Genomic DNA, 18,950 nt, shown 5'->3' on the forward strand with positions numbered 1-18,950 from the left:
CAGCCTGGTGCAGGTCTACAATTTTGTTTCTGGTGTCCTTTGACAGCTCTTTGGTCTTGGCCATAGTGGAGTTTGGAGTGTGACTGTTTGAGGTTGTGGACAGGTGTCTTTTATACTGATAACAAGTTCAAACAGGTGCTATTAATACAGGTAACAGTGGAGGACAGAGGAGCCTCTTAAAGAAGAAGTTACAGGTCTGTGAGAGCCAGAAATCTTGCTTGTTTGTAGGTGACCAAATACTTATTTTCCACCATAATTTGCAAATAAATTCATTAAAAATCCTACAGTGTGATTTTCTGGATTTTTTTTTCTTAATTTGTCTGTCATAGTTGACGTGTACCTATGATGAAAATTACAGGTCTCTCTCATCTTTTTAAGTGGGAGAACCTGCACAATTGGTGGCTGACTAAATACTTTTTTTCCCCACTGTATATGATGTGGTTCATGGAAAATGGAACTGTTGCCAGCATGAAACTCTCTTTCTCACTATCATTAGAAACAACAGGAAGATGAAGATGCTTCACAAAGACACAGCCAGAGCAAAACGATAATGTGATTTTCTTTCTCCCACCGACCCCAACATTTTTTTACGTGTGAATCTTCCAAATGAGAGACGGGGCTAATGATCTAGTGTTGGAACCCTCTGGCTGGAGATAATGAGGAGGGGGAGTCGGACGCTGGGAAGTTCAGAAGGGCGTGCGCAAAGTTTAACACCCACAAACTGCAGGGGAGAGGTCGAGAGGTGTGTAAGAGTGTGTGTGTGTAACGGTGTGTGTGTGCAAATGACATTACTCTGTATCAGCAAGCAATCAGGCAAATTGAGGTATAGACAGACAGACAGAGACAGAGACAGAGACAGAGACAGAGACAGAGAGAGAGAGAGAGAGAGAGAGAGAGAGAGAGAGAGAGAGAGAGAGAGACAAAGAGAGAGACCAAGAGAGACAAAGAGAGAGACCAAGAGAGAGAAAGAGAGAGAGAGAGAGACAAAGAGAGAGAGACAAAGAGAGAGAGACAGAGAGACAGACAGGAGTGGGACTTACTTGTGTGTAGTGAGCTTCTTGTTGAGGCGTTTGAAGTAGGCCAGCTCATTCCACACCGCATCGCTGTTCTCCTGACGGAGCTGCCACGGCTCTGCCCGCTGCTGGGCCCTGCCCCTGGGCCTGCACCAACACACACACACACACAGTGGACACAGGGGAGAACAGTTAGTACCATACCTAGCAGCCCCTGGTCAATTCACATCGGGAGCACCGCTGTTATTCAGACATTTGTAGCCGTATTGAAATGAGTGGCCTTGACTTTGATACTTCAGTGGCAAATCAAGTGTACACACAAGCGCGCACACACACAGTTAAAGCCCAGGGCAGTGCCAGAGTGGCTAGACTGGGGACTGCGGAGGATTCCCAGTGTGCCATGTTGATCTAAATAATGCCCAAAACACACTCAAACCAGGTCATTCTAACACACACGTCACTTATGAATACTTAATGACACCTTTACACAGTGGCGTGGCAGACACCCACCCACCACCTATTTCCCCTTGGCCCCCCAGTATCCTCCTCATCAATCAATCCCAGCCTACCCACCACCATTCAATCCCAATTAGTCCTTGATTTGAACACTAAAATGGCTTCTGGTGCAAAGACACAGCGATAAAACCAATCTAATAAAGAAGAAAATGAGATCTCTCTCTCTCTCTGGATTCCAAAGTAGGCGAAACAAGGGTTATTTCTATATTGTCCAGGGTTTCTTTCCCGTGGTCATGTAGACGCCTCTCTGCCACGCTAATACCAGTCAAGAGCCCGTTCCTGGGAATGGGAAGGCAACGGAGGAACAGCACATTTTTTCATTTCATACCGCTAATGCCCCTGTGAGCAATTTGGAGCCCTTGAACTTGTGGTATGGTGCCGGCTGTGCAGTGCTGTAGTGTGCCTGAGCTGAGCTGAGCGATCCCCAGGTTTCTTTCCCAGAGAGCAAAGTCTCTTTCTCTCTCGCTCTCTCTGATACATTGGAGAGAGATCACCGGAACTTCCCACCACAAAACTTAGACACTGAGGAGTATTCTGTACGTATGCATGGTGAGTGGAGAGAGTATTGCCATGCAAAGTGCATTTCTCTACACCATGTGTTATATGCAGGGGCAAGCCCCTACACCCTAAGCAGTCCTGTAGATCTGAATAGACAGATCTGCTACCAGGGATATGGATGGAATGCTTATATTGTCTGCCCCTTTAAGTAATATTGGAATTGAGGTAGCTTAGCGGTTAAGAGCGTTGGGTCAGTAACAGAAATGTTGCCGAGCCAACTAGGTGAAAAATCTGTCGATGTGCCCTTGAGCAAGGCACTTAACCCTAATTGCTCCTTAAAGTCGCTCTGGATAAGAGCATCTGCTAAATGACTAAAGTGTAAAAGATTCACACTGTCTTATTATAGGCCAAGGGGAGCATTTAGATATTCAGGGAGTGCCTAGGGTGTAGCGACTAGGAGTCCATTTTGGATCCAGCACCAGTCCAGCCCTCAGTGCTTCCCCCCTGCAGTCATCTAGTTTCCGTTATTAAGCAGTGTGGAAACAGAAATGGGAGGGCACTTTTTTCACAGAGAAGACTCTCCAGCTAATTGCTTTTAATTCGAGGGGAATCTGTTTACGGGCGCAACTTTGATCAGACTGCAGACGTTTTAATAACCTTTCATTTATTTACTCATCCCGTCATCCCAGTCTGATTAAAACTTTCTTCTCTCTAATATAAATAAGAAGTTGGGTTTTTTTCTCCTCTTTTATGCCGTTTGGGTGCGTGTGGTGGTAATCATGAATGACAGTGCTGTTTCTCCGGAGCGGCCCAGACCGGCCGTGTGTCGGCTGCATGCTGATGAGGAGAAAGAGTCCAGGGCCTGCAGCTGCGCTCTGATTCGCTGGTAGTTAGCCTACTTCCTACTTCCTGCTCCAGTGTCCACTCCACCCACACACACTGGCTGTGTCTGAAATGGAACCCTATTCCCAAAATAGTGCACTACCTTTAACCAGAGCCTCGGGTAAACTATAGGGAACAGGGTGCCATTTTGGACACAGCCACTGCACTCACTGCACATCAACCCAGACCCATAGAGCACCAATAATAACTCCTGAAGAGAGAAACAAGATGAATGTGAGGGTGGCAGCAGCAACACGCTAAAGAGGAAGCACAAACTAACCCCGCTAATGTTAATGGCTTTCACCTGTCATAATGGGGGGAGGGGGTGGTCTATTCAATTTAAACTCCAAAACAGAATAAGAGGCAGGTAAAGAGGTGGTCTTCAGAACACACACACAACCCTTTCAGTCTAACACACAAAGGGAGAGCATAAAATAAGCCCCCCACCCCCACCCCCACCAATTTCCCTGAAAACCATCAACACAGCGTGGCAGCAACTGGGAAATCCCTAACAAGCCCAAAATGCAATGAGAGTCGACGTTTTCCCCCTTGACTTGTTAGGCCTGATTCCGCGGCGCTAACGGGGGTAGTGTTTAAGTGGTTTCTCCATTGTCTCCCCGTTCAGACTGGCATTACCCCACTGGGTTTGGGACTATTTAAGGATGGATATGAGGGGTTAACCCATCCAAAGGCTGAGGGGCTGGCTGGGTGGTGCCAGCAAAGGCTTCGGATGAAAAGGGCAGAGCTGCCTATTGTGTCAAATTTGTCTTCTGTCAAATCAGCGGTGATGCCAATACGCAGGTGACAGGTCAGTCTGATGGAGTCTTGGTTGAATGTGTATTATGAGTCACCAACTCCCTGTTTGCAACAAAACTGCTTTTTTAACATTTAAAATGGTCCCTTTTTAATATGACTTATTGCCACAAGAGGTTACAAACAGAGATAAATATCAGACAGACCTATTTTTTTTCCTGCTAGCAAAGTGTGACCTCATTTTCATCAAGATCTTCCAACAACAAGGAGACACACACCACACTTTCTTGATAACCTGCTAAAATGTACAGACAGGGGTACACATGGTGTTGTTTCCAAGTGATGCTCTCTTCGTTCTCTCTGTCTGTCACACACTCTCTCTGTCTGCCGGTCTTTGTTCCGTGCTGCGCTGAGCTGCTCCGAGCCGAACGGCGAGGAGGTGGTGGATGGTGAATACTCGCTCGCTCTACTTTCACACGGCCTCACGTTGCAGCCGCTGTTTTCTTTAATTAACCCGGGGAGAAAACAGCTGACAGGGTCAACACGTCGGTCCCGCGTGGATACCAACCCCACATACGCTTCCATTAGTTAGTGTTTTAAAAGGTCCTCCTCGCTGCCTGACGCTTTGGGGGGAGGAAGACAGAAAGAAAGAGAAAGTGTGTGTTTCATGTTAATGTGATGTGCCGCCACGTTGCCCTCTTTGTGTGAAAACCCTGTGGTTTTAATCTAGATCAAAACCTAGGGGATCGGAAGAGGAAATCACTACCTTCAAATCACCCCCTCTCCCCCTCACTCCCCCCTCGTCCCTCCCCAGGAGTTTCTCAGACACCCTGTCCCCTCTCTAACGGACACCTTCAGCCTCATGCTCTCAAGTCCTAATGAATGCCAGGGAAGAGAAGGAGAGAGAGACAGAGAAAGAGAGAGAGAGAAAGAGAGAGACAGACAGATGCACTGCGACTCAAAAGCTAAGCAACGAAATTGATTCGCTTAAAACCAGTGAAGCTTTTTCAAAGGTAAAGGTGTAATTCTCCCACTCTTCCCACACAGTAGGTCAGGTGATGACATGCAACATGAAGAGTAAAGGCCATGGGAGTATTTGAGAGCGTTTCAGTTGGGTTCTGATGTGTTCCAGTGGGTTCAGAGGGGCTTAACTAAAGAGAGAGGGGTTACGTGCCTTTAAAACACTCCCGAAGCCAAGTTCCTATTAACTCCAGGCTAAAGGGAGCGGATTGCGACATGGTTTGAGCTAATAAAATCCAGGGGAAAAAAATCAAGCCTGTGCTGGCCTGGTTACACATACCTAAAGACAATGTGAAAAGAAAATATCCTAGCCAGCACAGCACGTTTCTGGTCGGCACCATAGTGTGAAAGTGTGTCCCCTGGCAGTCAATACCAGAATGTCGGTCTGCCACTGGGTGGAAGTGGTACCATAGAAATAGAATTCTAATAGAGTAGAATATTGAATAGTTGTAGCAGTGGTACTCACAGGCCCTGTGCGTCCTCCACCTCTCTGAGCTGCTCTTTGACCGTCCTGTAGTTGGTCTGGACGAGACGCAGGCGCTCGTGGCGTTTCTCATGGGCCCTCCGCAGCTCCTCATTTTCCTCGGTCTGCCGCAAAGAGACATACAGGAGGTTACGTTACACAATGTGGCCACTTCACACATACAGTGGGGAGAACAAGTATTTGATACACTGCTGATTTTGCAGGTTTTCCTACTTACAAAGCATGTAGAGGTCTGTAATTTTTATCATAGGTACACTTCAACTGTGAGAGACGGAATCTAAAACAAAAATCCAGAAAATCACATTGTATGATTTTTCAGTAATTAATTTGCATTTTATTGCATGATATAAGTATTTGATACATCAGAAAAGCAGAACTTAATATTTGGTACAGAAACCTTTGTTTGCAATTACAGAGATCATACATTTCCTGCAGGTCTTGACCAGGTTTGCACACACTGCAGCAGGGATTTTGGCCCACTCCTCCATACAGACCTTCTCCAGATCCTTCAGGTTTCGGGGCTGTCGCTGGGCAATACGGACTTTCAGCTCCCTCCAAAGATTTTCTATTGGGTTCAGGTCTGGAGACTGGCTAGGCCACTCCAGGACCTTGAGATGCTTCTTACGGAGCCACTCCTTAGATGTCCTGGCTGTGTGTTTTGGGTCGTTGTCATGCTGGAAGACCCAGCCACGACCCATCTTCAATGCTCTTACTGAGAGAAGGAGGTTGTTGGCCAAGATCTCACGACACATGGCCCCATCCATCCTCCCCTCAATACGGTGCAGTCATCCTGTCCCCTTTGCAGAAAAGCATCCCCAAGGAATGATGTTTCCACCTCCATGCTTCACGGTTGGGATGGTGTTCTTGGGGTTGTACTCATCCTTCTTCTTCCTCCAAACACGGCGAGTGGAGTTTAGACCAAAAGTTCTATTTTTTGTCTCATCAGACCACATGACCTTCTCCCATTCCTCCTCTGGATCATCCAGATGGTCATTGGCAGACTTCAGACGGGCCTGGACATGCGCTTGGCTTGAGCAGGGGGACCTTGCGTGCGCTGCAGGATTTTAATCCATGACGGCGTAGTGTGTTACTAATGGTTTTCTTTGAGACTGTGGTCCCAGCTCTCTTCAGGTCATTGACCAGGTCCTGCCGTGTAGTTCTGGGCTGATCCCTCACCTTCCTCATGATCATTGATGCCTCACGAGGTGAGATCTTGCATGGAGCCCCAGACCGAGGGTGATTGACCGTCATCTTGAACTTCTTCCATTTTTCGAATAATTGCGCCAACAGTTGTTGCCTTCTCACCAAGCTGCTTGCCGATTGTCCTGTAGCCCATCCCAGCCTTGTGCAGGTCTACAATTTTATCCCTGATGTCCTTACACAGCTCTCTGGTCTTGGCCATTGTGGAGAGGTTGGAGTCTGTTTGATTGAGTGTGTGGACAGGTGTCTTTTATACAGGTAATGAGTTCAAACTGGTGCAGTTAATACAGGTAATGAGTGGAGAACAGGAGGGCTTCTTAAAGAAAAACGAACAGGTCTGTGAGAGCCGGAATTCTTACTGGTTTGTAGGTGATCAAATACTTATGTCATGCAATAAAATGCAAATTAATTTCTTAAAAATCATACAATGTGAACTTCTGGATTTTTGTTTTAGATTCTGTCTCTCACAGTTGAAGTGTACCTATGATAAAAATTACAGACCTCTACATGCTTTGTAAGTAGGAAAACCTGCAAAATCACAATGTGGCCACTTCACACATACAGGAGGTTACGTTAAACAATGTGGCCACTTCACACATACAGGAGGTTACATTACACAATGTGGCCACTTCACACATACAGGAGGTTACGATACACAATGTGGCCACTTCACACATACAGGAGGTTACGATACACAATGTGGCCACTTCACACATACAGGAGGTTACGATACACAATGTGGCCACTTCACACATACAGGAGGTTACGATACACAATGTAGAAACAGTGTAAATAATGTAATTACTGACAGTGTCAGTCTAGTATGGAACTGTACACCAGTTGAGGCTGGTGGGAGGAGCTATAGGAGGATGGGCTCATTGTAAAGGCTGGAATGGATTAAATGTTACGATATCAAACATATGGAAACCACGTTTGACACTCTTCCATTAATTCCATTCAAGCCATTACAATGAGTCCTCCTATAGCTCCCCCCACCAGCCTCCACTGCTGTACACCCCCCCCCCAGGTGTAACAAGGATGTGCTCCATTATTGAGGAAGCAACACCTCTCTCTGACATTACAGTTCCTCTCTTTCTCTCTGACATTACAGTTCCTCTCTGACATTACAGTTCCTCTCCTTCTCTCTGACATTACAGTTCCTCTCCTTCTCTCTGACATTACAGTTCCTCTCCTTCTCTCTGACATTACAGTTCCTCTCCTTCTCTCTGACATTACAGTCCCTCTCCTTCTCTCTGACATTACAGTTCCTCTCCTTCTCTCTGACATTACAGTTCCTCTCCTTCTCTCTGACATTACAGTCCCTCTCCTTCTCTCTGACATTACAGTTCCTCTCCTTCTCTCTGACATTACAGTTCCTCTCCTTCTCTCTGACATTACAGTTCCTCTCCTTCTCTCTGACATTACAGTTCCTCTCCTTCTCTCTGACATTACAGTTCCTCTCCTTCTCTCTGACATTACAGTTCCTCTCCTTCTCTCTGACATTACAGTTCCTCTCCTTCTCTCTGACATTACAGTTCCTCTCCTTCTCTCTGACATTACAGTTCCTCTCCTTCTCTCTGACATTACAGTTCCTCTCCTTCTCTCTGACATTACAGTTCCTCTCCTTCTCTCTGACAAGTGTTCCTCCAGCACCCGAGGAACGTTACAGGTACAGCATTAACATGGTCAAGTCAACCGGGAGTGAGAGAGAGAGCACTTTGAACCCTCTTCACACTACCCTCACCCCTCCTTAACCCCCTCTCCCCTCAGCGGGGTACCAGTCATTGACTGGGGTCACCACCCAATTGGAGCGGCAATGACCCACTATAAAAATGTAAAAAAGATTACAAGGTGGGACTTTCAGGGGAGAGGAGGAGGAGAACATCTAGATGTTCCTGACAGGAGCATCTTTATTATTCTGACCTTAACAGAGCGGAAGGAGAGGAGAAAACACTTTAAAACAGGCGGGCTAGGGAGGGAGAAGAGGAGGACAGGAGAGAGACAGAGACAGAGACAGAGACAGAGACAGAGAGAGAAAGAATAAGAGAGAGAGAGAGAGAGAGAGAGAGAGAATGAGAGAGAGAGAATGAGAGAGAGAGAGAGCGAGAGAGAGAATGAGAGAGAGAGAGAGAGGGAGAGAATGAGAGAGAGAGACAGAGACAGAGACAGAGAGAGAGAGAGACAGAGACAGAGACAGAGACAGAGACAGAGACAGAGAGACAGAGACAATGAGGGAGAGAGAGAGAAGAGACAGAGAGAGAAGAGAGAGACGGAGAGAATGAGAGAGAGAGAGAGAGAGAGAGAGAGAGAGAGAGAGAGAGAGAGATACACAGAGAGAGAGAGAGAAGAGAGAGAAGAGACAGAGCGAGAGAGAGCGAGCGAGAGAGAGCGAGAGAGAGAGAGAGAGAGAGATAGAGAGAGAGAGCGAGAGAGAAAGAGAGAGAGAGAGAGAGAGACAGTAAAGCAGGTTTCTGCTTGAGTGGCCAGGCAGGGCTGGGGAGATTTCTTGTCGAGCGCCTTTTGAAGGGAAGAGCTTGTTTACTGCTGATATGACACGGCTGCCCTGCAGAGAAGGAAATGTGAGCTCTGAACCCTGTTATTATTAACAAGGACAAAGAGAACAGAGAGAGGAGCGGGAGTGGCAGCACAGACACACACACACACACACTCAGAGACAGACACACACACACTTTCGCTTTCTCTCTCAAACACACACACACACAGAGACACACACACACACACACACACACACACACACACTGCACTCCACCGATGTGACAAGTATGGATTTTTGTGTACTGGTGAGAGATATTCACAGAGGACATCCGTTACACAGGCCCCCTTTACAACACAAAGCCCCCCAAACAAACACAGCCTGGGATTCTGCCTCTAATGAAAGGAGAGAGAACCAGACACACCACACACACACACACAGAGAGAGAGAGTCCTGACTGATTGATTGCAGAGGGGCTCTGGTCAGAGTGGCAGGGCATTAGCCACATCATTGCTTCCCAGGCCCCTTAGAGCTCCCACTGGGCCTCGGCCCCAACCCTGGTCATCACAGATCACACTTCAACCCCACCACCAGCAATCAATACTCCACAACACAACACACAGCCTGCCCTGGGTACACTGGCCCGAGACCCTAATCATCCAGCATGTATGTTCTCAAGCTCAAAAATAATTTGGTGTCTCTCAGACCTCAGAGAGAGAGAGACAGTGCTGTTGTCTTGGAAGTGGCAAGTTTGTACAACGTTCATTAAATAAATAAAAATAGTTTGTTAGGATCCCCTACCGTTCAGTCCAGTTCAGCATTTAACTGATAAAATCACACTGGGTACACAGTAGAAATGGTGTGCCCAATATAATGGGGTCCGTGGATGTCTAATCTAAGACAAGGGTTGTTGAATTACCACTCGCCACACCCACACACGTTTGTTTTGCATCTTTGTGGGGACCAAACAATTGATTCCCATTCAAAATCCTATTTTCCCTAAACCTAACCCCTATTCCTAAACCTAACTCCTAACCCTAACTGTAACCTTAACCTAACCATAAAACAGCCTTTTTCCTTGTGGGGACCGGCAAAATGTCCCCACTTGTCCAAATGTTCCTTGTTTTACTATCCTTGTGAGGACTTCTGGTCCCCACAAGGATAGTAAAACCAGAAACACACACACAACTCAGTTAAACGCCTCTCAGTCCGCACTACAGACATGTAAATGGCACCATTAAATAACACACCCATGCGTATCATGAGCCATTAGCATCAGGCTGAGTGTCGGTCTAGTGTGTGATGTAATAGGGACACTTTAAACCTGACACCAAAATAACTGCTCATATCCCTGGCTGAGTAAAGAGACATGCCCTCCATATATCTCTGGTGGACGGACTGTGAAAGGGTGGGAGCCTCTGGAGGGATGGGGGGGGGGGAGAGAGAGAGAGAGAGAGAGAGAGAGAGATAGAGAGAGAGAGAGAAAGAGGTGAAAACAGAGATGAAGAGAGAGAAATAAGAGGGGAGAAATAATAATAGCACAAGAGAGAAATAAGAAAGCGAGAGAGAGGGAGGAAGAAGAGAGAGACCGCAGAACAGAGGAGAGTGTGAAGGTTAAAAGAGCGATGGAGCTGATTGGTTTATGGGGAGAGTCCAAGTCCTGCCACATCCTCTCCTCTCCTGCTGCTTCATTGCCCACACAGACGCTCAGCGGTCGTGTGCATCAGTGTGTGTGTGTGTGTCAGTGTGTGTGTGTGTATGTATCAGTGTATGTGTGTGTGTGTGTGTGTGGCACACCGTTAGGAAAGGTCAGAGAGGAAGCAGTTGTAACAGCGGTGCAATTGAGCCCCTTAGAGACCATCAGCCTTCCCTGACGCTGGACCACAGGGAGAGACAGAGAGAGAGTATCTGCTATCCCCTCCACTCACCTCTTATCAGGGGCAATTCACTCTGCTGGCCTCTCCAACACACAGCAATCATATTGCAGAGATACTGTACCGACCCGCTGCTCTTAAGTTACTATAAAGGGATACTCTGTTGTTACAAAACCCAAGATGCTCATCATTTTTAAGAGTTGAGACTGAGAATGTCACAGGTTTCGAGACAAGTCTAACACATGATAGCCAGACACTGATGTGTGGTTGAAAGCTGGGGGCAGTCAGTCAGAACATACATGTGGGAGTCAGTCACTCTGCTGCTGCTGCAGCAGCCAGCCAGCCAGGCAGCCAGCCAGGCAGCCAGCCAGCCAGGCAGCCAGCCAGGCAGCCAGCCAGTCACATCTCCATCTCCTTTTCAGAGGCATTATTACCTCTCTGAGTGGTGATTACAGATGGTCATAATTGAGCCATCAGGAGAAGGCACTGATGAGAGGGGGAACCAGGGGGCTGATGGGAGATATGGGACCCGCGCAGGCAGATGCTTGACAGTGCTCCCTCGTCCTATCGGCGCGCTAGCTAACTTGCAGTAGTGTGTCGTGGCTGGCGACAGAGCGGTGACATTCACACATGACGGCCTGTCTGTCTCTGAATGGGGCTGATGATGAGAATGAGGTCATACCAATACACACAGGAAACAGAACATAGGTACATCTCACCTGGACACACACACTACTCAATGTGCTGGAAAGCATTAGGAGGAGGGAGAGAGAGGAGGGACGAGGGAGTAGAGAGAGAGGAAATGGGGAGAGAACAGGGGGGAAAGAGAGAGAATTTAGACTAAAGAGATTGAAAAGAGAGAGAAACTGACAGAGAGAGAGAGAGAGAGACACACAGAGAGAGACAGACACAGATAGAGAGACACAGAGAGAGAGAGAGAGAGAGAGAGAGAGAGAGAGAGAGAGAGACAGAGAGAGACAGACAGAGACAGAAACAGAGAGAGAGAGAGAGACACAGAGAGAGACACAGAGAGAGAAAGATAGAGACACAGAGAGAGACAAAGAGAGACAAAGAGAGAGAGAGAGTGAGTGTGTAGTGTAGAGGTCAGTGAGGTTTGTACCTTCAGTCTGAGCAGCTCCTCTAGGTCATGAATCCTCTTTTCCACTTTTCTTTCCGTCTCCACGCTGCTCGCCAAGGACAAGGACCTGGACCGCTGCACCGGTGCACTCTGGGGGATGTAGTCATTCAATCAGAGAGAGAGAGAGAGAGGCAGGGGTGTTCGGCTACGCGCTTGAGCAGGCTTTAGCATCACATTACAGAGACAACTAGTGCTCAATTAACAGCTGCACAACGGCTGTGTGAATACCAATAACGCATTATATATGTTCATTTCACTTTTCCCTTACGTGAAGAAGACACAGATACACACACAAGCAAGTAAGCACACACACACACCATCTCTCCCCTCACACACACACACACACAGAACACAAAAAAAACAAATAGGCTACCAGAGGAATAAGCAAGCATTGCTCCACACACTGTACCACACGGAGCTCCAAAGGTTTCTCCCCGCCACTGGCTAATGAGTATGTTCATTTACATTTACATTGTTTCTTTGACTATAATGACGTCCCATTAGGGGACACTAAAGGGCTATAGATTCCGGGCTGCGCCGGGCTTCATTACCAAAAGGTGGGCAGAGGGGCCCCTTTAATTGCTCTATGAGGACCCCGAGGTTACACTTGATAGGACAACTGCCTGGTAGAAACTGCTGGAGAGAGGAAAAAGAAAGCTGCTTTCTCGCTCCTCCTTGAGAACAAGAAGCACTCTCCGGTCCTGCGTGTGTGTGTGTGTGTGTGTGTGTGTGTGTGTGTGTGTGTGTCTTTCCTGTAAAAATAAATAAATAAAGAAGCCATGGGAACAATATGCTGTTGGAATATGAATACGGAGAGATGAGGATAGGAACTCCTGTGGTGGGAGTGTTGAGCTGACCAGATGGCGGCTAAAATATGCAACGTGACTAAATGCGCCGATGCTTCTTTAGTCTAGAGATTTGGCGGTAGCAAGAGTTTATGGGGAAGACGGAGGGACGGCAAGTCGGCTGACCCAAAAAGGAAAAAAGTGACATTGAAGGGCTACCAGAGGCCTTGTGCCAACTAGATCTATTAAAGCTTTACAACATTTCTCATTTGAACCTCATGGATTATATCAAACATTAGGAACACCTTGCTAATATTGAGTTGCACCCCCTTTGCCCTCAGAACAGCCTCAATTTGTCGGGGCATGGACTCTACAAGGTGTCGAAACCGTTCCACAGGGATGCTGGCCCTTGTTGACTCCAATGCTTCCCACAGTTGTGTCAAGTTGGATGGATGTTCTTTGGGTGGTGGACCATTCTTGATAAACACAGGAAACTGTTGAGCGTGATAAACCCAGCAGCGTTGCAGTTCTTGACACAAACCTGTGCACCTGGCACCTACTACCATACCCTGTTCAAAGGCACTTAAATATTTTGTCTTGCCCATTCACCCTTTGAATGGCACACATACACAATCTATGTCTCAATTGTCTCAAAGCTTAAAAATCCTTCTTTAACTGGTCTCCTCCCCTTCATCTACACTGAATGAAGTGGATTTAACAAGTGACATCAATAAGGGATCATAGCTTTCACCTGGTCAGTCTGTCATGGAAAGAGCAGGTGTTCCTAATGTTTTGACCACTCACTATCTACTGCTGTGACAAATACTTTCCTCCTGGGTGTCAACGATCTTCAATTCAATTCATTTTTAAAATAATGTTTTTTTTACTCCACCAGCAGTCCTGGCTGTGGGACAGCCCTTCTGCCATCTCTGTTCCAGCTCTGTCTTAATTACCTCTATGGTTAGTCATTAGTAGATGGATCTGCATATTACTGACGTTTTGGCTTGGCTGGCGTCGTTGTGTGTGGGGGGGTATAGTGTGTGTGTGTGTGTGTGTGTGTGTGTGTGTGTGTGTGTGTGTATAAAGGCAGAGGCCTATTAGATCTGGCTGCCAGGATACAAGACATGGGAAGAATGTTGCACTGCCCTCACTAACACTTGGCTGTAGAGAGGAGACACTATGTGTGGAATGATCATTTCTGATCAAGCACTAATCATAAGAGGTTTGAATTATCTTTCAGGTGTTATCAAACGATATACCCTTAATCAAAATCAAAATAAAGCTGGAGACAGAAATTCCACCTGGACTGAAATTGAAGTCTCATAATATTCATGTTTGTGCTGCCATGCATGGCATAAAAGCAGACAAAGATAGCTAGAGAACATCAATTTGCATCACGTGTAAAAGACACAAACATATTAGAGTGAATAGACAGTGAAGGACTTGACAGAGGGACACACAGTGATCGATGAAAGGCTGTGGGTGCAGATGCTCCCCTCGTCCAGTTGGACAGCCGCGTCTGCCGTCTGTCCTGCAACAGGTCCAGAGGACAGACGTGTGTGTGTGTGTACTACGAAACGACTTGTTATGGAGGACGACGTCGTTATCTCTAATGCTGGGCCAGCCACAACTCGTGCCCGAGCCGTCGACACACACACACACACACACACAAACAGCCTGAGGACAAAACAAAAAGGCGAAGGCGTAAGGAAGATGAAGATGCGCCCTCGTGTCGACTCGACAGCTGGCTAGGGGCCATGACCTGCCCTGTGCCACACACCCCGTAATGGCTCCACAAACAAGAGAGAGGGAGGCAGAGAGAGAAAGTAGAGAAAGAGAGAGAGATACGTTACCAGACGGAGATGGAGTAAGAGAAAAAAAGTGTGTTCTTTCCTGAAGGGTTGATGACCCCAGCTCCATATTGGAGAGGCACCCCCCCCCCACCCCACCCCACCCCTCCCTCCACTCTCTCCATCTCCCTGTGAGTGGAAGAGAGACTGGTGGGGTCACACTGTCATCAATGGAGTTCTTTATGATGGCAGCACTGTGTCATGTGTGTAGCAGCGCCAGCCAGGGCTCTCAAAGCACGACTTGTTCAGGACCCGGGTGATGTGAATGGGATATATTGTAAGCTACACACAAACACGCGCCCCTACACACACACACACACACACACACACGGGCACATACACACACCCACAGCTATATGGGCCATTGAAAAGACCCACTCGGTGCTTTTCAGGATGCAAAAAAAAAAGCAAAAAGGTACTAAAAGGTTTTAAAAGGACATTAAGAATCATTTAGAAACATGTACTGTAAGAGGAGCAAGGAAGAACCAGGAGAGTGATGTACATAAACTAACACACAAGACATGCTAAAGTCCAGCCCCTATAATGGGTTGGACTGATATGGACTGGAGGCTGACAAATAAAAAGCGTGTGATGTGGGCAGAGCGGCTGAAGGTCGTGTGTGAACGCTGGCCAGTGTGTGAGTGTGTGTCAGTGTGTGTGGTGTGTGCGTGCGCCTTGTGTGTGTGTCAGGGTCAGTAATTCCTCCAGTGTCAGATCAGATAAGGTTCTAGGCCTAGGCCTCTGTCCAGGTGGGGTGAAGAGGAGAGGGTCTGACTAATGGAATTTCTGTGTCATCTCTGTAGCTGGGTGTTAACATCACACAGCCAGGTGCATAACAGGAGACTCTAGCAGACAGGAGCCCCGGGATAGAGACAGACCGGTACTGCTGAGACCGCTATGGTATGTATGCTGTAGGACTCTCTCTCTAAAGAGATGTCAGTGATGTTTTGGCCTGTATTAATGTAATAAAGCCTAAGCAAAAGTTATATATTTTTTCTACCTACAAAGTCCTTAACAAAAAGGTCTGACAATGTGTGTCCGTACGGCAGATTTGGAGTGTTATCTAAAAACATATTAGTCAACATAGTGAGTGGTTGGAACTTGAATGATCAAAAGCCTAATGTGGTAAATCAGCCAGTGCCTGAGCCCCAGGCATGCATGAAACCCGCAGCACACGCCGGCCCGGGTCCAGCCAGCCACGGCAGGAGAGGTGGGGTGAAGGGAGGTGGGGGGCCAGGTCTACGGCTGCCAGAATGGTTCAAATCAATCACATGATTCCCATGACTCGCTGCAACTGGCCCCCATCTCCCCAGTAGCCATCTCCTACCTGACTGGGGTGAGTCTCTGAGGTGACTGGGGTAGTGTGTGTGTGCGCGTCTGCATTGTAGCTGACCTACCTGCCGTCTCCCAGTGCGTTGGCCCCTGGAGGGGCTGAGGGCCAGCGGTGTGCCTGGGGCCCCCGGGGGCTCCTCTGGGGCTGGGCTACAGGTTGAGGTTGAGGCTGGGGCATCCTCCTCTCCACTGGGCTCCTGATCTGGAGAGTCATACAGAGTCTGCTCCTGTAAAAGACCAAGCACATCCACATGATCCACCGCACTAGACACAGACACTCAGATAAGGTGACAGAAATAAAACAAGTATTTGACAATAGCATTCCAGACTGTGTGGGGGGACCCAGCAGCGCAGCACACCTCTGGGAAAGGGGAAAGTTGTATTCATTATTTTTTAAATGCAAACCAATTTGTAAATTTCAGTTTACAGGCCTTGATTTGAATTTGAGATAAAATAAATAGTATGAAAGAACCGTGAAAAGTTCAAACTAATCCTCAACTAAACCCTGATCTTAGACTTGAGCCTGACGCTGTACCTTAGTCATAACCTACACCTCAGCCTGATGGTTACAGTAAACATCCAGACGCATGAAAGCTGGGAACTGGAAGCTCCAACGAGGAGGACAGGACAGCTGTCTAAACTCAACTCCAGCCGTGAGAGACATTCCTTATCAAGGCCCCATCTATTTATCACCACCTAGCAGCCCAGTCAATTAACGCTCCCCAACACACCACGGCAACCCGCCACACATCCCCCCCACATTACAGGACCACCGAAACAAAGCAGGGAGACAAGGGCGAATGGGAGTGTATGTGAGCGTGTGCAGGAGGCTAGGAGGCACAGCCCCACGGCCGCCCAGAGAGGAAACAGAGGGGATGATGGATGGACAGATGTCACTGGCCAGATTGTCCCCTTAGTGTGATGGGAGAGGGAGGGGAGGAGGAGGAAGAGGGGGGTTCAGACTTATTATTAGGTGATAAGTGTGACACTGAGGAACATGTTTACAATATAAGACATTTAGAAAAGCCCATCTATACAGATCCTTGTTTATTCAGTGTTTGTACCCGTCCCGGTCCCTATTCAAATAAAGAAATATGCATATGCAGTAGCACTAACTACATTGACAGAAATTATAAAAGTGTATTAGGTAAGCTGTAACCGTAGCTACTGTAACATCAACACTTCCTGTTACCTAACAGTGTATTATAATCCAGTTCTTTATGTGACCTCAAAGAAAGCATTATCTTGCCCCCACTTTTCTCCTCGTCATGTGTTTTACCTCCCTGGTGTCACAGAGAGCTCATAGGGCCAGTGTGTGTGTGTGCGCGGTGTGTGGAGATAAGGACAGTCCTCGGGGACAGTGGTTTATATGCAGAGGCTGCGTGGGCTTTCTTTCTCACACACAATTAATGATGAGGGACATGGCCTTAACATAACAGGCAGGTGGAACACACATAATTTGCAAATAAATTCATTAAAAATCCTACAATGTGATTTTCTGGATTTTTTTTCCTTAATTTGTCTGTCATAGTTGACGTGTACCTATGATGAAAATTACAGGCCTCTCTCATCTTTTTAAGTGGGAGAACTTGCACAATTGGTGGCTGACTAAATCCTTTTTTCCCCCCACTGTACACACACACACTGTCACGATCGTTGGTTAGAGATGAGGACCAAGGCGCAGCGTTGAAGGTGAACATATCTTTTTATTACTGATCACACGATCAAAACAATAAGCGATAGCGTAGCGTCTACAGTTTAACACAAACCGAAATGAACAAGAAACCACAAACACAAAGTGAAAGACAGACAGTTAAATATGGCTCCCAATCAGAGACACCCAGCTGACACTCGTTGCCTCTGATTGAGTCACTCACCAACATAGAAAATCAAACATGGACTTACACACCCTGGCTCAACATAACATAGTCCCAGAGCCAGGGCGTGACAATACCCCAAAGCGCGGACTCCGGCCGCGCCAAACTTCCACAACAGGGGAGGGACCGGGTGGGCACTCCCGCCTGGCGCCGGATCCGGCTCGGAACGCCCCAGGCACGGGTTGTGCTGACTGGCGACGCCTACACCCCTGGCTTGATGCGTGGAGGAGGGCGGGCGGACCGGGCTGGCGAAGCGCACCCCTGACTTGGTGCGGGGGCGGAATAAGGCGGACCGGGGCGGCGGCGCGCACCACTGACCTGTGCGGGGAGCTGGGCGCCGGGCCGGACCGGGCTGGCGGCGCGCACCACAGACTTGGTGCGGAGAGCAGGAGCGGGCCGGACAGGGCTGGCGAGCGCACCATAGGCTTGTGCGGAGACGGCAGGGCCGGCCGGACCCGCACACCACTGGCTTGTGGGGAAGCTTGGATGGGCGGACTGGGCTGGCGGCGCCACCACAGACTTGGTGGGAGCGCAGAGGCGGGCTGGGTGTCGGCGCTACCCGTAGGTTTGGTGCGGAGCAGGAAGACCGGACCGTGTGGGAACACACACCACTGGCTCTACCCCCGGGATCTGGGCGGGCCGGACCGGACTGGCAACACGCGCCAGTACCTCTCGCCGTGCCTCTACACCCTCCATCCCCTCTTCTACCAGTAGCCCCCGTAACCTGGCGGCCTCCTCTGCAACCCCCGCTGGAGCTCCTCGCGGCCTCCTGCTGCCCCGGCGTCGTGAGGCCCCCTAAAAATTTTCAGGGGGTCTCTCCTCCCCGTGGGCCAGGCCTCCATCATTCTCGCCAGACTCTCCACCCCACTGCTCCAAGCTCCAGCCTCTCTCCTCTTCTCTTGGCTTGGCCCAGTCGAGACTCCTACTCAACTGCTCCCAAGTCCTTCCTCTCTCTTCTTCATGCTGCTTGGTCCTGTTATGGTGGTTTCTTCTGTCACGATCGTTGGTTAGAGATGAGGACCAAGGCGCAGCGTTGAAGGTGAACATATCTTTTTATTACTGATCACCACGATCAAAACAATAAGCGATAGCGTGGCGTCTACAGTTTAACACAAACCGAAATGAACAAGAAACCACAAACACAAAGTGAAAGACAGACAGTTAAATATGGCTCCCAATCAGAGACACCCAGCTGACACTCGTTGCCTCTGATTGGGAGTCACTCAGCCCAACA

General features: G+C 48.3%; 1 protein-coding gene across 1 annotated transcript in view; it reads right to left on the reverse strand.

Moving 5' to 3' along the window:
- LOC123492687 (centlein-like) overlaps nt 1–18,950 on the reverse strand; it is a 51,844-nt gene that overhangs the window by 22,579 nt on the left and 10,315 nt on the right. The window contains exons 4-7 of the mRNA XM_045225469.1: nt 15,905–16,066; nt 11,855–11,962; nt 5,149–5,270; nt 1,041–1,160 (exon numbers count right to left, since the gene is read on the reverse strand). Coding sequence (XP_045081404.1) covers nt 1,041–1,160; nt 5,149–5,270; nt 11,855–11,962; nt 15,905–16,066 — 512 coding nt within the window. The remainder of the gene's footprint in view (nt 1–1,040; nt 1,161–5,148; nt 5,271–11,854; nt 11,963–15,904; nt 16,067–18,950) is intronic.

Source organism: Coregonus clupeaformis, chromosome 15 (genome assembly GCF_020615455.1).
Source record: "Coregonus clupeaformis isolate EN_2021a chromosome 15, ASM2061545v1, whole genome shotgun sequence".
Classification (NCBI taxonomy): Eukaryota; Metazoa; Chordata; class Actinopteri; order Salmoniformes; family Salmonidae; genus Coregonus; species Coregonus clupeaformis.